This window comes from Pinus tabuliformis, chromosome 7, assembly GCF_031772625.1.
Source record: "Pinus tabuliformis cultivar Carrire ecotype Pingquan chromosome 7, CPIR1, whole genome shotgun sequence".
Classification (NCBI taxonomy): domain Eukaryota; kingdom Viridiplantae; phylum Streptophyta; class Pinopsida; order Pinales; family Pinaceae; genus Pinus; species Pinus tabuliformis.
In genome coordinates this window covers 1,123,711,486-1,123,732,350 of record NC_142293.1, presented here as the reverse complement: position 1 = coordinate 1,123,732,350, position 20,865 = coordinate 1,123,711,486, and the positions used below count along the sequence as shown (strand labels likewise).

General features: G+C 37.8%; 1 protein-coding gene across 1 annotated transcript; it reads left to right on the top strand.

The window, feature by feature from the left end:
• The first annotated feature begins 15,369 nt into the window (after positions 1-15,369).
• LOC149251464 (uncharacterized) lies at positions 15,370-15,918 on the top strand. Its single transcript, XM_089453894.1, has one exon. It carries the CDS (start codon positions 15,370-15,372, stop codon positions 15,916-15,918), a length of 549 nt encoding a protein of 182 aa, XP_089310020.1.
• Positions 15,919-20,865: the final 4,947 nt, after the last annotated feature.

The following is a 20,865-nucleotide window of genomic DNA, read 5'->3' as shown; positions in this document are numbered from 1 at the left end:
TTCCGCCTCGGTTGTATAAAGAAACTGTATTTGTTCTTTGTGTATTTCTTATATCATTTACAGTTTCCCGTAACGGAAGTGAACTAGTCTTGTTGTGGCCTCTTAGATCTAGACCTGTGATAAGTGTCGTTTTGATCTTAAGAGTTAGTTTGTTTGTTATTCATAGCTGATTGAGCTTTTGCTTTCGTCATATGGTTTGAATTTATATATTTCTAGTGTCGAAACAAGTAAATCTTACGGTGTCTTTTGATTTTGGACAAAGCTTGTTTGCTTTCACTTGAAATTGAATTCAAAATTATACAACAGCTTTCTTTTTGTATTGCACCAACATTAAGAAAGAGAAAAGAAATACCTGCATTGTGCATGTGCATTTTGACAGTTTGCATGTTGATTTAGGAAAAAGTGAATTAGTGTGTGCTCTATGATCTGTGTGAAAAGATGATGTCTTTCTTTTCCCTCAGTAGTTAAGATTTTCAAAGTTGAAAGATTGAAAAGCTTGCTTATCATCTTAGACTGCATTTAGGAAGTTGTACTATACATCTCGTGGTGATCCATAAAGGCAAACTGCTAAACAAGATCAACCTTAAAATAAATTGAATTTACATAACAACGCTTTGAAACATAACGCAAACACATAGAGGTCTAAGCTAGAGACGTGTTCCGGAGTCGTTAAACGTGATATCTTAGCGTTGAGTGGTTGGGTGATTCCTCCACGGTGAAGCGATAAGTATCAATACGGACTTGTGCTCCCACGTACCATCGCGTATATATTGGGAGACCCCTATAGGAAAAAGCCTTTATCCATAGGAAGCCGTGTCGGCCGCCCTACTGATCGCAATGCAGTGAACACAGCATTCACGAAGATCGACCACCCGTACCGTAAAACGTATTCTGTGGTTTTGCGAAAAGTTTGGCATACCCTCTGCCTAGATCTCCAGAGCAGTTTCTTTTGGCCTTTTTCGAACTCTATAACTGAAAAAGTCCATCTGAGCATTTGTCACTTCGGGCTCGTTAAAACATCGAAGGAGACTAGAGTCATCTTTAGCTTTTCTCGACTCTTAAAAAGTGAAAAAGAAAGTTGTGACTAAAGCGTCGTTATAAAATTTATTTTAAACGGAACATAATCACCTCCTATTCCCGCGTTGATCTGTAGGTTGAGAACATGGAACGCCCCAACCAAGGAATTCCACATGATGGAAATCCTAGTCCTTTCTCCTCTTGGGGAGAAGTTGGTGCGCCCCACATGGCCATATTGTCGCTTCCAGGACTGACAATTGGCCTGCCAATTTGGCTATTCCCAACCAATGTAGTTCAGAACACCATGGTTCCTGAATAGTTGAGTCAACAGTTAGATGAGTCTAGAGCTGCCCACCAGCCTTCTACTTCCTATAACTCTTCCTATAATCCTTCATCTTCGCAAGGTAGAGCCGGCAAAAGCCAAGCTCCCATGGAGAAGAAGGAGAAGAAGAAGAGAGAGAAGAAGAAGAAGGAGCCTAAGGCGACTGGGGGCAAGCAAAAGACATCTGACAAAAATCCACACACAGCACAGACTGGGCCTAAATCGCCATGTGTCATATGTAGAGGAGACCACTTCCATAGAGATTGTCCCTGTATTCCCCGGATACTAAGGGACTGGTCCCCTCGTTTGCACAACTCGGGAGCATCAACCTCTGATAGCCATGTTGAATGCTTACCGTCAACCAGCGAAAGTGAAGGTTCAAGACAAAGAGGGGGAGCAAGATCCCCCTGCAGACTGTGTGAAGGTGATCACGCCATTCACCGTTGTCCCTTCTTAGACGAAGCGAAGAGAGTTTTGGAAGATCGCCCGGTTTCACCGTTGAGACTTCCTCCTGGATACAAAAAACTCGTGCCAAGTCCTTCGTTGGTTGAAAATACAGCTAGTCCGCTCAAGTGGTCAGCTGAAGCATCAGTCATTGAAAATGAACCTACTGAATCCAGACCAGACGAAAGTCCAAAGGTCGAAACGGCAGTTGACCCAGTTCTTCCTTCAGAGGTTTCATCCTCAAATGACACTGTCACTGAAGATTCATCTTCAAATGACACCCTCACTGAAGAGAATAAGGATGACACCATCCAAATTCTTTTCATCAACACAGACTCTGATGAGCGTCAGGGCAATGCGCCCATTCCTTTATCGCAGGAAGGAACATCGTCAGGGTCATATCCGGCCATGTATTCGGTCCCACCACCAAGCAACCTGGTTGTATCCTTTGATTGGAACCAACTAGGCAGACCTCGGTTGCCCGCCAGTATACCATTCAGAATCATCGTCCAAATTTATAGAATGGTAATGGCTGGCACTATCATTGATGAAGGGGCATATGTGAGTATCCTTTCCTCTATTGCTTGGAAAGCACTGGGTTCCCCGGCGCTTTTGCCTGAGATAAGAAATCTCTCGGGTTTTGATAAAGGAACCAGTCGACCATTAGGGATCCTACCCAATGTACCTGTTACATTGAAAGGGAAGATCGTTCAAATGAACGTGATGGTCGTTCAAGGACCCTTGGATTATAACCTACTCCTTAGACGAGACTATATATATTGCATGGGAGCAATAGTCTCCTCACTCTTTAGAGTAATGTGTTTTCCACACGAAGGAAGAATGGTCAAGCTCGTAGACCAACTTTCATTTCTGGGATCACGCATCGCAAATAGTCACATACCAACCCTGAATGGTCTATTCAATCAAGAAATGTCTCCACCCCCAGTCCTCCTTCCCGATGAGTGCGAGTGATTCGGAAAGATGGGATTGGAACCCAGGGGGCATGCATCCTGGTCTGCTTTGGGCAGAGAAAACCTTGGGTATAGAGTAGATTTCTGTGGGAGAATATGACTAGTCCGTACCCTGTCCGTCTAGGAAGAGGGGTTGTTCTGGAATAAGATTCTTTTTTCAAAGTTATGTGAGTGAAATAATCTGTTTTTCACCCACCTTTGTCTATTTCCGTAGACATCGCCGAAGAAGTGTTCAGTTTGAAAGATTAACAGAACAATCTTTGGGTAACCTGAAAGAGGTAAGCCTCACCCTTTAAAACAAATGTTTTGATGGATAAGTAGGGGCAGCCTTGAAATTGTACTTTATACCTTGGGGCATGCAAACCTTTTGGAGTGCAAGCAAAGAACGGTTATTTATCTGTTTTTTGGATTAGTCGTTTCCTAACTTACATAAAGAAAGGATGTGGGGCAAAGGTCAAAATTTGCCAAATTAGGAGCATAGCTTCGTGAGATAAAGCTCCATAAAAAATAGCTATCTCATAGGAGACATTCTTATCTTATGACTGGTATAATCGATCAGTTTTACCGCGAAATTTATGCTCGTTAAAAAATAGAAAAGCGAGATCCGAGCAGTTTTAGTACATAGTTCATGCTCGTTAAAAAATAAACATAAGATTGAGCATTCAAGCTCATTAAAAAATGAACATACCCCGGTAAATAACCACTGTGATCATAAATTTATTAGCCATAAAAGCCTTGGTCGTGTTTTGCACCTGCCACCTCCATTCCATTTGGCCAATCGTTCACCTCCATATGATTGTTTACCCATTTTGAGGAATAGCTGCGAAGAGTGATTTCACCTAGCCATCCTTGTGACACTGCCGTGATTGGAAAATTCCAACCTGTACCTGGAATCTGCTGCTATCCCTGTTTATCACTCGTTCCTCAAAAGACGAGTCTTCTTTGAGCTCTTTTCAACTGACTCGTAAAATATGAAAAGATTGCCGAGTTTTGGCCTTCCAGCTCGTTAAAGTGACCGGAAGAGCTATCCCTCCTCTAGATTTTAATCTTTTTGGACCTGAGGGATTATTGCACAAAAAGTTCGAGCGCTTGTTTTATTCGGCTCGTTAAAGTTATCGAAAACTCATCCCTTCTATATTGTTTTATACTTTTTCGGACTTAAGGGATTAGATGACGAAAAAGGAATTTTGGAGTTAACTTTCTGTACCTTTTCAGACTCTCTAAAAGTGAAAAGGACCAAGTTTTCCTTGTCGTTAGACTCGTTAAAATGATTAAATAGCGACAAACTTGTCTTTAGACGAGAGCGAGTTTCCCTATCGCTAGGCTCGTTAAAACATAGCGATGGGCTTGCCCGAAGGGCAAGTTATAGAACAAGCATATGTTATCCTCCTCAAGCTTGACAAAAATAAAGAGGTACTGGTCAGAAATGACTGGGGAAAAATTGGGAGAACCTCAAAGCTTTAATGGTAGCAAGTCGCTCTTGAACATGACACTTTTCCTCCGTACCACATCGGGTTGGGTTGTTTCATTCACCGGTCTCATCACCATGGTCTCGCCAAACCATCCGCATTTGGGGTAATGCTACCGATCCATCGCATCAGTGTCGTTATATGTTCAAGAGATGTTGTTCAGAAAGAGTCAACCGTGTCCCATCCACTGCCATACATTATCCTTCATCCACCCATGATCGCCACCCTGAATCATATGTCACAGATTGTTTTCACCTCCACTAAAATCATTAGCTCCGTTCCATGTCACTGATGTGGGATTCATTAAGGCCCTCCTTTGATGGATCGCTTCTTGTCGACTTCAGCTCATTATCCAAGAAGTTGATCTAGGAACAACCCCCCCAGTACTTTGAAGCTTGCATGCCTCAATGGCAAGTTTCTCACTTCCGGCGATAGGTATACATCAATGAGCTTCGACCAGAAGATTTTGCGTGGTGTTCGACGCCAAGTCCTTTATTCATACCACGTGAATTGTACTGCAATACCTTGAGGGTCATTATCATTATCGGTGATTCCTCTCGCGCTTGTTAACGATTTACATCATTGACCGGTAATCAAGCGATGTCTTTCCATGTTCGACTTCAGCGCAATTCTCACATGGATCGACTTGTACTTAGAGTGAAGATCGAACGAGTTTGAAGACCCCGGATCTAGTTTCATCCATCCAGGGTGCGATATATATTCAGGAAATATAAAGACATTTGACATGTACATCATTGTAGCAGATGATCATCCTACTCAAAGGATGATAATTTCAGCAGAGAATTATCAGTCTACCATCAGACGATCGTCTATTCAATGTACCAAAATGAATTTATAAAGCTGAGCATGGGAATGCCCGCCTTAGCTAGATCATGAAAGCAGAATGAAAAATAATGTATTGTATTGTATTTTATTACAGGTCACCTCTCAACGATTGAATGAACTTCGGATCCTCCTGATAAAGCATTTCACCCGATAAACGACCTCATACTTTAGGGGGCAACTGTTATAGACATTTTTGTGCCTTACAGCATGAAGCATGAAATGTCAATAATCTAAGGGATCCAAAGTCCCTAAACATGTTGTTCCTACCCTTAGAGGAACAAGGTCAGCAAACCACAACACTGAATATCAGTTCTCCACCTGAAAACACTCAAAAACAAGCTAATTCTGGATCATGTCAACTGCTCCACTGAGCATCTGCGCTGAATGTCAACTGCTCCACTGTGTACCTGCGCTGAATGTCAACTGCAAAGAAGGCTACCTGCGCTGGGCGAGTTTGGCCAAGTGGCACATTCATTCCTCAAGGTGTCAATGCCCAGGAAGCTTCCAAAATGACACTTGGATTAGAGAATTCGACTGGTGATGAGTAAGAGGGTCTAGATCTCCAAGTGGAAGCAAGAACCTCCAAGTGGACTCAAGAACTGAAGAATAACTGAAGTGAGAGAGGACACTAGTCAGCTTCATGCCAGCCTCAAGCTGACTCATCCTTTCTCCAAAACTCCTATATATAGAGCTCTCTCATGAGGTCTAGGGAGGCTGGAATCTTGTGAATGTAAGGAAGTGTTGTTGGTTTGAGTTTAGAACTATTGGGTGATTTGCTTTGAAGGAGGTGAAGAGGAGATTTCTTTCTGCTGGGAGGTGATGCTGGATTGGGCCTTTTATGGTTGTATCACTTCCTGAACTTTACTTCTTCCATTAATAAAGCATTTGAGGTTCTTCTATATGCATGTGTCTCAATGGTGTATTGTTATACTTGTGTATTTGATTTATTCTAATCCTTGAATCAATTATGAATGTATGCTTCTTGTAGTTTCCCTCTCTTACCATTTTGCAGGATCTTGGTGTAGCTGGGCCAGTGAAAGAGCAAGGAGCTGGGAGCAAGCAGCAAGGAGAGAAGATTGGGTCAATCATTAGCGGAAGACATCGGTTAGTGGATCTCTTCCTCCTCTCTCTTACATCTCATAAAGAAGTAATCTCAAATAGCTTTGCTTTGATTGTTGCTGAGGTACTATCACCCTTAGAGTGGGATAGGGTCATTCCGTATTGGATACTTTTCCCAACAACAAGGACATGTCCCATGTTCCATATGCAAGTGGAGTTAGCAGCTTGATGTATGCGATGGTCTGTACTAGAGTAGACATTGCAAATGTAGTGGGAGTATTGAGCAGGTTTATGTCAAAACTAGGAAAGAAGCATTGGACAACAGTGAAGCAGGTTTTCAGGTATTTGCATGGCACTAGTGATTATGGTTTGCGCTACCAGGGAAGACTAGGATTGGACAAAATTTTGGATATATGTGGCTTTGTTGATGCAGACTGGGTTAGAGATCTGGATCAGAGAAGATCTACAAGTTGGTATGTTTTTAACCTATTTGGAGGTGCAGTCAGTTGGATGAGTAAGAAACAATCTATAGTGGCATTATCAACTACAGAGGCAGAATACATGGCAGCCACTCATGTAAGCAAGGAAGTCGTTTGGTTGTAGAGATTATGTTCAAGTATGGGCTTAGTGAAGGGAGCTATAAGGATAGAATGTGACAACCAAAGTGCAATTTTCTTGGTAAATAACCCTGCTTACCATTCAAAGAGAAAGCACATTGATGTTCAGTATCACTTTGTGAGGGATATGATAGAAGACGAAAAGGTGTTGCGGGTAAAGGTGGACACTTTGAAGAATACTGCAGATGCATTGTAAGAATTTGTGAGCTTTGAGAAGTTCTCTTTGTGTAGAGAAACAATGGGTATTGCAGGGTTGAATAAATGACTAAGCTCTCCTGTGGAAATAAAACAACAAGTGGGAGAATGTTGGGTTGTGTTACATTCATTCCATGACTAGCCATCCTAGTGAATTAGGGGGTTAGAGGGGGAGTAGAGCCCCCCGTTCATTGCGATGATTGCGTAGCAATGGGGTCATAGGGGGTTTGAGGGGGGTGGGTAGCCCCCCTCTACAGGTTTCGAGGTAGCACCCCGGGGAAATAGTTTTTTGAACCATATATTAGGTGGGGCAAACCTACCTATGGTTTTTTCCATGCTTTTTGCACATGGTTTTGGGCACACTGGTTTTTGGTCCATGGTATTGGATGCTTCGGCATGTATATATATGTATTGTAACATTGAAAGGAACATAATGAAAAATCAATCTGGTAGTCCCTGTTTTGGGATCCAGGGGAAATTATCTGTGTATATGTGTTTTATGTGTTATTCTCTCACATTGTTTATTTTCTGTGTTTTAGAATTCATATGCAGGTAATTTATGTACGAGGTTAAAACCTACATGATGAAGATGGGCAATCTGAGTTGACAGTGACTGTCTGTGAGGTCTAGCTCGGTTTGGAGACAAAATTGCGCAAATTTTGGGAGGGAAAATCTAGGTTGCAGGAAGGAAAGGCACGCATGATCTGCACATTTTTTGGAACGAACGGGCAATGGGGTTGGACAACCAGATTTTTAGAATTTTCCAGAGGAACGGGTTGGGTTGCATGAAGGGTGAACAGGTAATAATTGCACAGTTTTTGAGAGGAACTACCCAGGAGACTGGCAGCCAAAACTGCGGAATTCCCAGAGGGAACTGGCAGTTGGCTGCTGGGGTCATTGGCATCCCAAATTGCGTAATTCCCAGAGGGAACTTCTAGTTGGCTTCTCAGTGACCTTGGGAGAATGGATTTTTGAAGGTCTTGCCTTGCTCCAAATTCAAAAATTAAAATTGTTCTGGAAACTAGACTTGAAGGTTTAGTTGACCGTTCTCTCATATTTTTATTTTGACTCCTGGAAGACACCTGAAGATAAGCTCAAAGTTGGCACTGTGCTTCTGCATTTTCTATGTTTTTATTTGTAAAATTTCACTATGTAAATTTTCTAGTTTCTAGTCAAACTTGGTCAAAGAAAAGATTCTCTTTGTAATGGCACAAGTTACGAGGCTAGGTGATGTAGGCATGAATAAATGCATATCATAGGTTGTTTTTAATGTTAATTGGGATTCATAAAAGTAGAAAACTCCTAATCAAACTCTTCATGAGGTGTTTGAGTTACACCTTCTCACTCTCACATGTTGGTTGAGAGAATATTGGAGTCAGTTCCTCAACCAAGGAGTTCGACTCCTGAAGGTGGGAAAGAGGTCAGGAGAGTTTATAAATACTATTTCACCTCCAGAGAAGTGGGTTGAACTTTTTGTAAAGGAAGGCTTGCATTGTAATCATATTTTAGCTAATACAGATACAATTTGCAACTATTTTCAAGGAACTCTAGCACAGTGAGTTCATGGTGTTTGTGCTTCACTCTTTTGTTTTATAATGTTCTAAACATATTTGCATACATTATATTTCTTCTCTTTATGAATACCTTGTGATAAAATACTCAGAATTCTTGTATTATCAAGCTCTATTATCTAGGTTTCATGGTTATATGTTTTGTCTTCTTAGGCTAATGAAATCATCTTTTAATGCTCAATAGTTCCTTATTTTCTATATCCTCTATAATACACTGACAGAATACTCCAATTACACCATGGCTTCAGACATCTAGCTCCTTCTTATGCTTGCTCCTGTATTCCCATAGCCTAGTCCTACTTGTGGCCCCAAACCCTAAGTTCAGCAAACCCTTAAAAAAAAAAAACAATTTTTCACAAACAAAAATATATATATATATATATATATATATATATATATATATATATATATATATATATAGCCTAAGATTGATTTGCTTTAAAGTCATATCATTGATAAGAGACTTAGAGAGGTACCTCTCATGCTCAGTAAGGCTAGCTACTAAGCTGAAGTGGTTTGAGGTTACCCTTGTCGATTTCCTTTTCAGCCTAGGAGATTGTAACGACTAACATTTTTGGTGCCATTTCCAGGGAATGCTTGTTAAATTATCCCTAGGAAAAACTTTAAGAGCTTTCAAGAGCTGGTTCTGTACCTCTCAGTTTCTAGTATCCTAACATAGGCTGAATTCATAAATCTCATCAATTTAGGGTGTATACATTATGGATTCCAAAAGGCATACCAGGTCAACTCTTAACCCAAATCCACCATTTATTGTTGAAGACCATGAAAGACTGCTCAAAAAACTTAGACTACCTATCACTAAAAGTGCAGTTCAAAAAATTAAAAGAACAACTTCTTTGCCTAAAACCCTATTCGCCTTTGAGAAAATTCCATTCGAAGAGCAAATATAATTATCACTTACCAGGTCTAAGTTTGACTCCTACATCTCTGATAGAACACTAGAAACTTTAAAGGTTGAAACTCACTCTCTTTCTTTAGAATCTTTGTCTGCTAAGACTGATCATGAACTGTGGTTAAATTTTGATAAGCTACAAAGCCTCGCCGACCAATTCCAAATCACAACTGAAAAAGCTTTTGTTAAATATCAACTTGAATACTTAGCCACAACTTCATCCTCTTTTACACCTCCAAGCTCATCTACTACATCTCCTAAAGCTTCAGTTTCATCATCTTTCTTGCCTCCTCTGTTCATTCCATCCTTGCCTCCACAACCCATTTTAGTAGTTCCATCATCCTCATCACAACCATTACTTACACAAACCATTGTAAAACCTCCACTTGCACCACCAATTGTAAAAATAATTAAGGCTACAAAGCTCACCTATGATCAACCATCTCCCATGTAGCTTCATGAGGACCAAATTGCTTCCACTGCCATTTAAATTACTCTATTTCTTGGTTCTGTAGCATGAGTTGTTTCTCCTACAATATTCATTATCGTTCTGGATACAATTCTCCCTTGGTTTCCACTTGCAATACAAACCAACCAATCACATGATCAACATTGTGTAGGTATCTCTTAAGCAATGAAACATTGAAAACATCGTGGACTTTCACTGTCGAAGGAAGCACAAGTCTATAGGCCACTGGTCCAATACTCTCAAGGATCTCAAAAGCCCAACAATATTGAGATTCCATCTTGGCAGATGATCCAATCCTCAAAGATCTCCTCTTGGGCTAGATGCATAAGTACAAATGCTCCCCAATATGAAAATCCTTAAATTCCTTGTGTTGGTCCACATAACTCTTCTTCCTATCCTATGTTGCCTTCACATTACTCCTAATAACCTACATTTCATGTTCCATCTCTGCCAACATGTCCATTCTAATCAGTGCCATATTCACTGGATCACTCCAGCTGATAGGAGAATTACAACTCTTCCCATAAAGAACCTCAAATAGACTCATCTTCAAGGACTCTTTATACCCATTGTTATAAGAAAATTCCATGAATGGAAGATAATCCTACCACTTTCTCATTTGATTGATGACATACATCCTCAACATATCCTTAGGAATCCTACTAACCCTCTCTATTTTTCCATCTTTGTATGGATGATAAATTGTACTAAAATCCAACTTTGTCCCCAAACTTGCAAACAAATCCTTCTAAAACCTGGAAGTGAACTTGGAATCTCTATATGATATGATATTCATGGAACACCATGTAACCTCACTATCTCCCTAATGAAAATTTGGGCTAGAATTAGCATACTTAACTACAATGAAGTGAGATACCTTAATTATTCTTTCAACTAGAACCATGATGGAAAACTTGTAATGAAGTCTATGAAAATGACCTCCTATTTCCACTCTAGATTCCAAATAAGATGTAATAAACCACCTAGATGCTTACACTCTACTTTTACCTATTAATAGTCCAAACATCTCACAACAAGCTCACCTACCTCTTTCTTCACATTTTGCCAATGATAGAACCTCTTAACAATTTTCAAAGTCTTTTGATACCTTGGGTGACCTAAATATGGCTTGACATGAAACTCCCTCAAGATAATTTTCTTGAGCTCACTACCATCTCGCACATAGATCATGTTCCTTAGTATGGCCATGCCATATATTGTGAGGTGATACTCCTCATCCCTATCACCTTCACCTTGTTGATGTAACCTATGCCTAAATTATCGGTACTTTTCATCATGTTCTCCTACCTACAATATTTGTTACTGCAAAGTTGTCCCATAAGAACTCACAATTGTGATATGATTAAACTACACTCTTCTATTGAGAGCATATGCAACCCTTTTCTCCTTGCCCTTAATGTATCTGATCTCAAATTCAAACTCAATGAGAAGAGCGACCCATTTATCTTGCTTGTCACATTCAGATTAGCTTGTTAAAACAAGTACCTCAGTCCATTATGATCACTCATCAAGATGAACCTCCTACCAAGAAGATAATGTCTTCACATCTTTAATGCACGAATGATAGATTCCAACTCAAGATTGTGAGTCACATAGTTAGTCTCATTGCTAATTAAACTTTCTTGACTCATAGCATACCACATGTCCATATTTCATTAGGACGCCACTAAGTCCTTTATTGCAAGGATCTATACAAACCAAAAACTCCTTGTCAAGATATGAAATATTTGAAATTGGAGCAGTTGTAAGAAAATTATTCAACTGCTAGAAATTAGTTGAACACTCCTCAGTCCATTCAAACTTATTTCATTTTCATTGCAAAGATGTAATAAGATAGGAAATTCATGATAAGTTTCAGATGAACTTCCCATAATAACCTGCTAGTCCCATGAATGATCTAACCTCATCCACATTCTTAGTATCTACCACTCCATGATAAATATAATATTTTCCTAGTCCACTACTATACCTTCCTTGGAAACAACATGTCTCAAGTAATGAACTTCAGTCTAAAATAAACTGCACTTACTAAGCTTAGCATACAACTAATGCTCCCTCAATAATATTAACACTGCTACTAGGTTTTCTTCATGCTCTTCCTCATTCTTAGAATATATCAATATATCATCAATGATCAATATCACAAACTTGTATATATAAGGACGCAACACATTATTCATCAAACACATGGAAGTAGTCGAATCATTAGTAGGACCAAATGGAACCATTACAAATTCATAATAACCATACCTGGTACTAAATTTGGTTTTGTAGATGTCCTCTTCTTTGATGTGTATCTGATGATGTCCTGATCTCAAGTGAATATATGAGAACATTGTTGTTCCCTTCAACTGATCAAATAAATCATCAATCTATGGTAAAGGGTACTTTTTCTTGATTGTTAGCTTGTTCAACTTCATGTAGTGAATTTAAAACTTGAGAGTACCATCCTTCTTCTTCAAAAATAACATTGGTGCACCCCAATGTGACAAAATTTTCCTTATGTATCCCTTATCAAGCATTTCCTTAAGCTGCAACTTCAATTCCACCAACTCTGGAGTGCTAAACATATATAGTGCCTTTGATGTTGGGGTTTCTCTTGGTACTAACTCAATAGAGAAATCCACTTCCCTCTAAGGGGGTAAATCTAGAATATTTGTTGGAAATACACCCTAAAACTACTACAAAATCAAATACCTCTTCAAGACTTCATCATCCTCAACATATTTCCCCTTGTCACTGGAAATATGCACTACAAATAATACACATCATTTCCTACAACTGTGCTTAGCCTGCATAGCTATAACCATTCTCACCAATGTAGGATTCTTCTTTCCCTACAATATTCTCTTCTCTCCATCATCATCTAAGCACTCAATAACCTTCTCATAACAATTAACCTTAGTATTGTGAAGGTATAACCATTCCATACCCAAAATCATGCTATATGAACCCAATGGAAGCATATTTAAATGTGTTGATGTAGGCATACCATTCAACTCAAATGCACAAGATATCACCCAATGATGAACTCTTTTCCTAGTCCTTATAGCCAACTGTGTCAACCAAGACTATGTATGCACTTATTTACTCAAGCCACACTTATCCACCAGGTTGGGATTAACATAACTATAATTAGATCCAGGATGAATCAAAATGGAAACAACATGATCACAAAGATTATCTTCCATCTCAATAATGGATTACTGGTGATCCACCTTCTTGTTATCCAATGCTGCATAAATCCAAGGATTGCTTTGTCCAACAACCCCAACTTTTTGTGCCTCTTGAGCACTGTAGATCTAAGGTCTTCCACCTTGGTAAAGCATAAAATCCTTCTTGTGATGATCCTTTCCACATATCGAACACTACAATAGTTCTTTGCTACTACCTTTATTCTTCTTCTCTCCAGGTTGAGGTCCATGTCCCTTCTAAACTGCGTTATAAGGAGCCACATTTTTTTTCTCACCTGCATCCCGAGGTCTTCCCTACTTTGAATTAGGCCATTTTATTTTGGTATTTTAATTACCTTTCTAATCATGTTTAGGCTACGTCTTGCACTTTGACTGGTCATAACAGTGCCTCAACTTCCTAATGACTTCCTCCAACAATCAAGACTCATCATAGTCAATTTTGTCCTTGAATGTTAATGGAAATCCACTAAAAAATATTTGAAACTTCACTTTGTCATCCTTAATATATGGAACATACCTCAAAATATCTAGAACTCCTGTCATAGACTCCATATTCAATTCGTAGAAATCCTAGCCTTACCGTCATAGTATCTCTCTAACAAGTACTTTCTAAAAAGTCTCTTAAACTCATGCCAAATCAAATCCTTTGTATTGATACCTCTGACACACTTCATGTCTTCCCACCAAATATTTTCCTTTCCCTTGAGTATGAAAATAGATATCCTAGATTTCATGTTCTCTGCATAATCATGTAGCTCAAAGAACTTCTTCATCCCAAACATCCAAGCTTCTACATCTTTTCGTTTCTTCATCTCTACATCAAATGTAGGAGGCTTCGCTTTCTTGAAATCATGTGGCAAGTATCCCCTATCACTCCTCTTGTAAGGATGATTGTGATTATTACCATAATGTCTATCTAAAATAGAACTAGAATAGAACCCATAACCACTACCTATCATGTCAGGTGTATCCATCCGTCTTCCACCTCTAACCATGTCATCCTTATCCAACTTGTGCCCTCCATGAGACCTACTACCATATGCCCCATTCTTCCTTTCCTCTTGTGCATAACTAATATGTGGCTATCCATATCTCTCCAAATATGATAAGATTTGAAGGATCACTACATTGACCTCTGCTTGCTTTTTCTGATCCCTGGCAGACCTCACTAAACTATCATGTCATTATCTTCCTTGAAAATTTTGATTTATGCCTTCAGAATTCTCATGGTATCTGCTATGTTAGGAGAATAATATACCTTATGTTGCTCAGCTGATCTATAAAGAGATTCACATAAACTATAATCCACCATTTTTCTTATCATCTCTAATATTCTACTTCCTCCAAACATACCATGTCATATAAACCAAATATAAACATATTAAAACATACCTTAGTGAATTTAGGGGAGGTTATCTCATCTACATAGATTAGTCCATATTAGAATGATATACATGTATATATACATAATGACACCAACATATAAACATCATACATGATAATATAAATTGTAACACTAACTATATACATGAAAACCATAGCCACTAAAATGCATGCATACAACTCACATGTATGCATAAAAATCACATCTTTCCCATATAGTCGAACTATTTAAACCTAGAAGCTATGATACCAATCTGTAACATGCCCCTCCCCACATTTACCCAGGGAGTCTATGCTATAGTAGAGGACCGAGAGTAGAATTTGTTTTTTCAACCAACTAGATTGGTTTTTTTCCATAATTATATAGGCCTTTGTTTTTAGTTTGAAAATTGCATGAAAATTAGAACAGTGGCAAGAGCAAGTTGTAGCTTACATTCGGAAGGGGTTGGTGCCTCTTGGAAAGTAGGTTCTTGGTAAGCTAAGGGTGTTGGTTCCTCCTGTAAGTGGGTTCTCAGAAAAAACTAATGTAATTAGGTAGGTGCTTAATTTACATAATAAACAACAATAAATTTATGTTTTTTCCCCTTTAGGTTTCCATGCAAAAACACCAGTGTTGATATGTGTGTTCTACTCATGTGATAGATTGTATGAACATATGAATGCTTAAGCTTGTTTCTCACTTTCTTTATGAATGAATTCTCTCATAAGTAATAGAAAATAAAGGAAGGAACTAAAACCATAATAAGAAAAAATAGTTAAGAATCTCACTATTATTGATTCATCACCCCTCTTAGTAATTCCTTATTCCAACAATTGGTATCAGAGCCACGTTCCTTCAGGAACAATCTAAGCACTAGAATGTATATCTATAAGGAATTATGTCTATGAAAGAGATTCAAGAGGCTTACTTAATCAATATACCAATCTTTGATGGGTTAAACTATGCCTTTTGGAAAGTAAGGATGGAAGCATATCTTATGTCCCTAGGAATAGATGTTTGCACTTCAGTGTTAGTTGACTACAATGTCCTTGATATTCCTCCCACTAGTGAAGATGGTAAAACATTGATTGTAAATAATACTAAAACGAATAATTCCATTCTATTTGGTCTTAATAAATCAGAACTTGTAAAGGTTATGCACTCTAATTCTACTAAATATATGTGGGTAAATCTTAATCAGAGTCATGAAGGAGATGACAAAGTCAACAAGGTGAAACTTAAAACCTTCAAAATGAGTTTTGAGACCTTAAGAATGAGTGACAATGAATGTATAGCAGAATACTTCCTCAGAGTTGATGAAGTAGCCAATATGATTAGAGCACTTGGTGAAGAAGTCAAGGAAGAGATGATTGTTCAGAAAACATTAAGATATACGCCCATGGGATTTAATTCCAAAGTCTCAGCTATTGAAGAAATGGCTAATTGAAAGGATCTCAAGATGGACGAACTTATTGGTACTCTCACAGCTTATGAGATGAGAGTAGGAAGGGAGAAGTATGAACCTAAGGAAGAAGCATTCAAAGTATAAAAAAATTCCAAGGACCACAAAGATCATTAAGACTTCTCAAGTTGTGAATCTGATTAGGAGTTGGCTCAATTGACCAGGAAGCTAAAGCGTGGATTAGGAAAGTATAAAGGGAAGCTTACCTTTAAATTTTTTTACTATGGAAGAGTTGGACATTTTTTGTCCAAATTCCCTTACAAAGAAAAGGCTGAAAAGGAAGATGATCAGAAATTTGTAAACGAATCTCAGAAACCTTAGAAGAAAAAATTATAAGAAAAAGGGCTTCCACTCCAAAGAGGATAGCTCAACACTAGAGTTAGACAGTGAGAACTCTTTGCAGGATGATTTAGATAAGTATTTACTTATGGATTTTGAAGCAGACTCCAAGAAACAATGTATTATTGATTCTGAAGAGGAAGAAGAAGAAGAAGAAGGAATACTAGGCCTTGAAGGGGAACTCATCAGTGCTCTTGATGAGTTAAATAAAGTAAGGAAAAATAATAATCAAATGAAGTAACAACTACAATGTGTTGAAGAATGTATGTATAACTATGATAATGAGGAGTTTGTTTATCTAAAAGAAAAAATTGAAAAATCCATTAAGAGAAAATATAGTTTAGTCCTTCTACTAGAAGAAAAACAAGGAACACGTGAGAAAATAGAAGAAGAGAACAAGAAATTAAAACAAGAGATGATCAAGATAAGGAAAGAAATCATCTCAAAAAATTGCAAGGATGAAACTTTGTCCTTGAAAGTTATACTAGAAGAAACTAAATGAAAGGAAGAGGTACTTCAAGATTTGATCCATGAATGGGAAGAGAACTATGAGAGTCTTAAGGCAGAGGTTATCTCTCTAATAATAGAATTGAGAGAATAAATACCAAGAAAGGTTGAAATGAAAATTTTGCAGAACGCACAAGGAAGCAAGATCAAATTTTAAATAGCCACAGGCCCTCAGGAATCAAAACAAGTTTGGGATGCTCAAAGACACAGGAATATTCTATGGGGAATATAAACTTCAGGTCTGTAGGATTTGAAGAACCTCAAGGTTATCCAAAGAAGCATCAAGAAAGAATCAATGAAGACAAAAGAGCAACAAGGAAAAGAGGGTATCATCAATAGAGAATGAATCAATCAACAAGACAATCAAGCTACTTCCATGTACAAACTCATAAGACTTCCAAAAATAGGAATGCCTATTTAGTTTATGGTCGTTGTTATAAGTGTCATATTTTTGGACATAGGGATGTTAAGTGTAGAAGGATCAAAGTTGAAAGAGATGAAAATCCTAGATATAATAAGTATCAGAATTTTAGATCTCAAAACCCTTCCCTCATATATCAAAATGTCTTCTCTCCCCTATTGAGTGATGTTGAGTGTTTCAAATGTAATAATTTTGGGCACAAGTCAAATGAGTTCAGAAGAATGTTTGAATACCTATCTAAGTTTCAAAATATTCAACAGTCATCTAACCAAAAGGATAAGGAGAACTGGAAATGAAAATCTGAAAAGAGCTTAAAGTGTGGACTTGATTTATCAACACATAATCAAGAAAATGGATGGTATTTGGATAGTGGTTGCTTGAAGCATATGACTGGGGATAGAATAAAATTCATGTTGCTAAAATAAAATGAGAACGGGAATAATATCATCTTCAAAAATAATTCTCTAGTAAGAATTAAGGGTAGAGGGATAACCAGCCTTGATCAAAACACAAAGACACAAAATGTGTTGTATATGGAAGGTCTCAAGCACAACTTCCTTAGTGTAATCCAAATGTGTAATAAAGGCTATGATGTGACCTTTCGATACAAGGACTGTGAGATCCACAATATGAAGGCTGAAAAACTAGTAGGAAGCAAGCAAAACTCACAATAATGTATAGGTGTTTGATGACTCCAGAGTAAACTGTTATTTAAGCAAGACAAATGAAGCACACTTATTTAAGCAAGACAAATGAATTTTGATAGTTTGATAAGATTCATCAACCTTCGAGTTGCCAAAGAATTTTTGAGACTATCAAGACCTAGTAACTCAATTTGCAAGTCATGTCAATTTGGTAAGTAGACTAGGACTCACTTCAATTCAAAATAGTTCTATTCATCTAGACCACTGCAGCTAATTCACACATATATATGTGTCTCAACAAGAAAAAAAATTCTAAAAGGAGAAAGGTACGTTATGTTTCTCAATGATGATTTTACTAGGGCTAGATGGATTGTTCTCTTGAGATAAAAATGAAAAGAAATTAAACAATAAAAAAAATTTAAGCTCAAGTTGAAAATGAGAAATATCTAAAGATCAAATGATTAATATCATAAAAAGGAGGAGAATACACTTCAAAATATTTTTAAGAATTTTGTGAAGAGAACGATATCAGGAGGCGATATTTAGTGGCTAGAAATCCATAAAAAAATGGAGTAGTGGAGAGAAAGAACAAAACAATCTAGGAAATGGCCAGATAAATGTTGGATGAAGTAGATGTGTCTCATCTTCTAGGGAGAAGGAACACAGGTGGCAATGTATCTATCAAACAAAAATTAAATCAGGCCTAATAGTAATAAACCTCCATATGAGTTGTGGAAGGGGGGACCTGCATAAGTTAAACACCTCAAGGTGTTTGGGAGCAAGTGCTTTATTAAAAGGAATGATAATAATCCTCGAAATTTTGACTCTTGTGCTGATGAGGAAATTTTACTAGGGTACTACACTCAAATTAAAGGATATAAGTGTTACAACAAGTGAACAAAGAATATAGAGGATTGCATATGTGATAGTAGATGAAATAGCTTCACAACCTGAGTCCTATAAAATAAACATGAACTCAGATGGTGATGTAAATACAGATGTGAGGTCCTTAGATCAAGAAGAAATAAATTCATATAGTGAAGGCGAGGAAGAAAGAACAACTCCAAGGCCAAACACACCTTCCAATTATTTACAGAAAGAACATCGTGAGAGTTAGATACTTGGAGATAAAAGACATGGTGTTCAGACCAGGAGGAAACTTGTAGGTAATTCAACTTGTGCAAATGTGTCTCTTCTATCATAGATTAAACCCAAGAATCTCAACCAAGAAAGTGAAGAAAAGTTTTGGGTGAAATCTATGAATGAAGAACTTGACGAAATTGAAAAGAATGACACTTGGGAACTTGTTCCAAGACCTAGAGAGAAAAATGTCATTGGAAACAAATTGGAATTCAAAAATAATCTGAATGAGTAGGGTCAAGTAATGAGGAAGAAGGACTGATTGGTCTACAAAGGGTATGCCCAAATACAAGGGCAATATTTCGGGGAAACCTTTGTACTAGTAGCAAGACTGGAAGCTATCAGAATTTTTCTTGGCCTTTCTAATCATAAAAGCATTAAGGCATATCATATGGATTTGAAGTTTTCATTTCTCAGTGGACATGTGGAAGAAGGAGTTTACATTGAGCATCCAGAAGGATTTATGCTCACCGCAGATGAAGGGTTTATATGAAAACTGAAAAAGGCCCTATATGGATTCAAACATGCTCCCAGAGCTTGGTATGTAAGGCTCACTAGATACCTTCAACAACAAGGATTTAAGAAAGGTACTATTGAAAACAATTTATACATAAAACCTAAAGGTGACCATCTACTAATTGTAGTAGTATATGTGAATGACATAATCTTGGGAAAAAACATGGAAAAATTTGCGCGTCAATTCAAAAATTGTATGTAGACAGAGTTTGAAATGTCCATGATTGTAGAGTTTTCTTTCTTCTTGGGACTACAAATATCTTAGTCTCCCAAAGGAGTGTTTATCTCCCAGTCCAAATATATCAAGAAAATATGAAGAAGTTCAAGATGGAAGATTATAAGCCAGTAAGCACACCTGTGGTTACAGGCTCCAAATTGCACAAAGAATATGAGACATCAGTGGTAAATCATATTGATTAAAGATCCATGATAGGAAGCCCATTATAAATTAAAACTTTGAGGCTAGACATCATGCAAGTTGTGGGTTGTGTGGCTATATTTTAAGCCTTCCCTCGTGAAAGTCATGTTGTTGTTGTCAAAAGGATTTTCAAATATCTTAAAGGAACAACAAAGTATGGATTGTAGTATGCTAAGAGAAAATAATTTAGGTTGAAGTTCTACACTGATGATGATTGGGCTAGAAGTCTTGATGATAGGAAGAGCACCTCAAGTGCAACTTTCTTCTTGCGAAAATGCTTGGTGTCATGGGTCAGCAAGAAATAAGTCTCTATTTCTTTATCAACTACTGAAGTAGAGTATATTGTTGCTGCTACCTACTGCATGAAAATTATATGGATGAATTAGATGTTGGCTTAGTGGGCCCTGACCTAGGCTCAACATTAAGTTAGCCAAGAAAATAGCTACATTACTGGCCCTTTCGGCATCAATCCATGGAGCGTGGACTGAAGTCTCACCTGAAGCAGCATGGGGGGATGATAGAACCAAGTTTCCGAACCCAGAGATGGTTATGATGTTGCTTTCTACCCCTTTACCTGTCTTCATGTAGATCAATAAGCCTCTTAGGTCTTGTCGATATACTTTTCTTAATCGGCCTCTAGATCTTCACGAAGGTCTACGACTATCGTTCATGGACCCTAAACACGTGAATCAACCACTTACGCACTTCTGTAACTACTCTTACTTCCATGCTTACCTATATCGGCTTAAGTATCTAATAAGTTCAATATCCATTAATATACTCTTCACTTAAATAGATATTATTACTTGCATTCAGATAACAATGTAAAACATATAGATTCACACATCAATATAGAATTAAATCATAAACCCACTATTTAGCATAACATAACTGCATTTATTCATAACAGAAGTAAATATATCAAACCCAGATATTTCCAGAGTAAT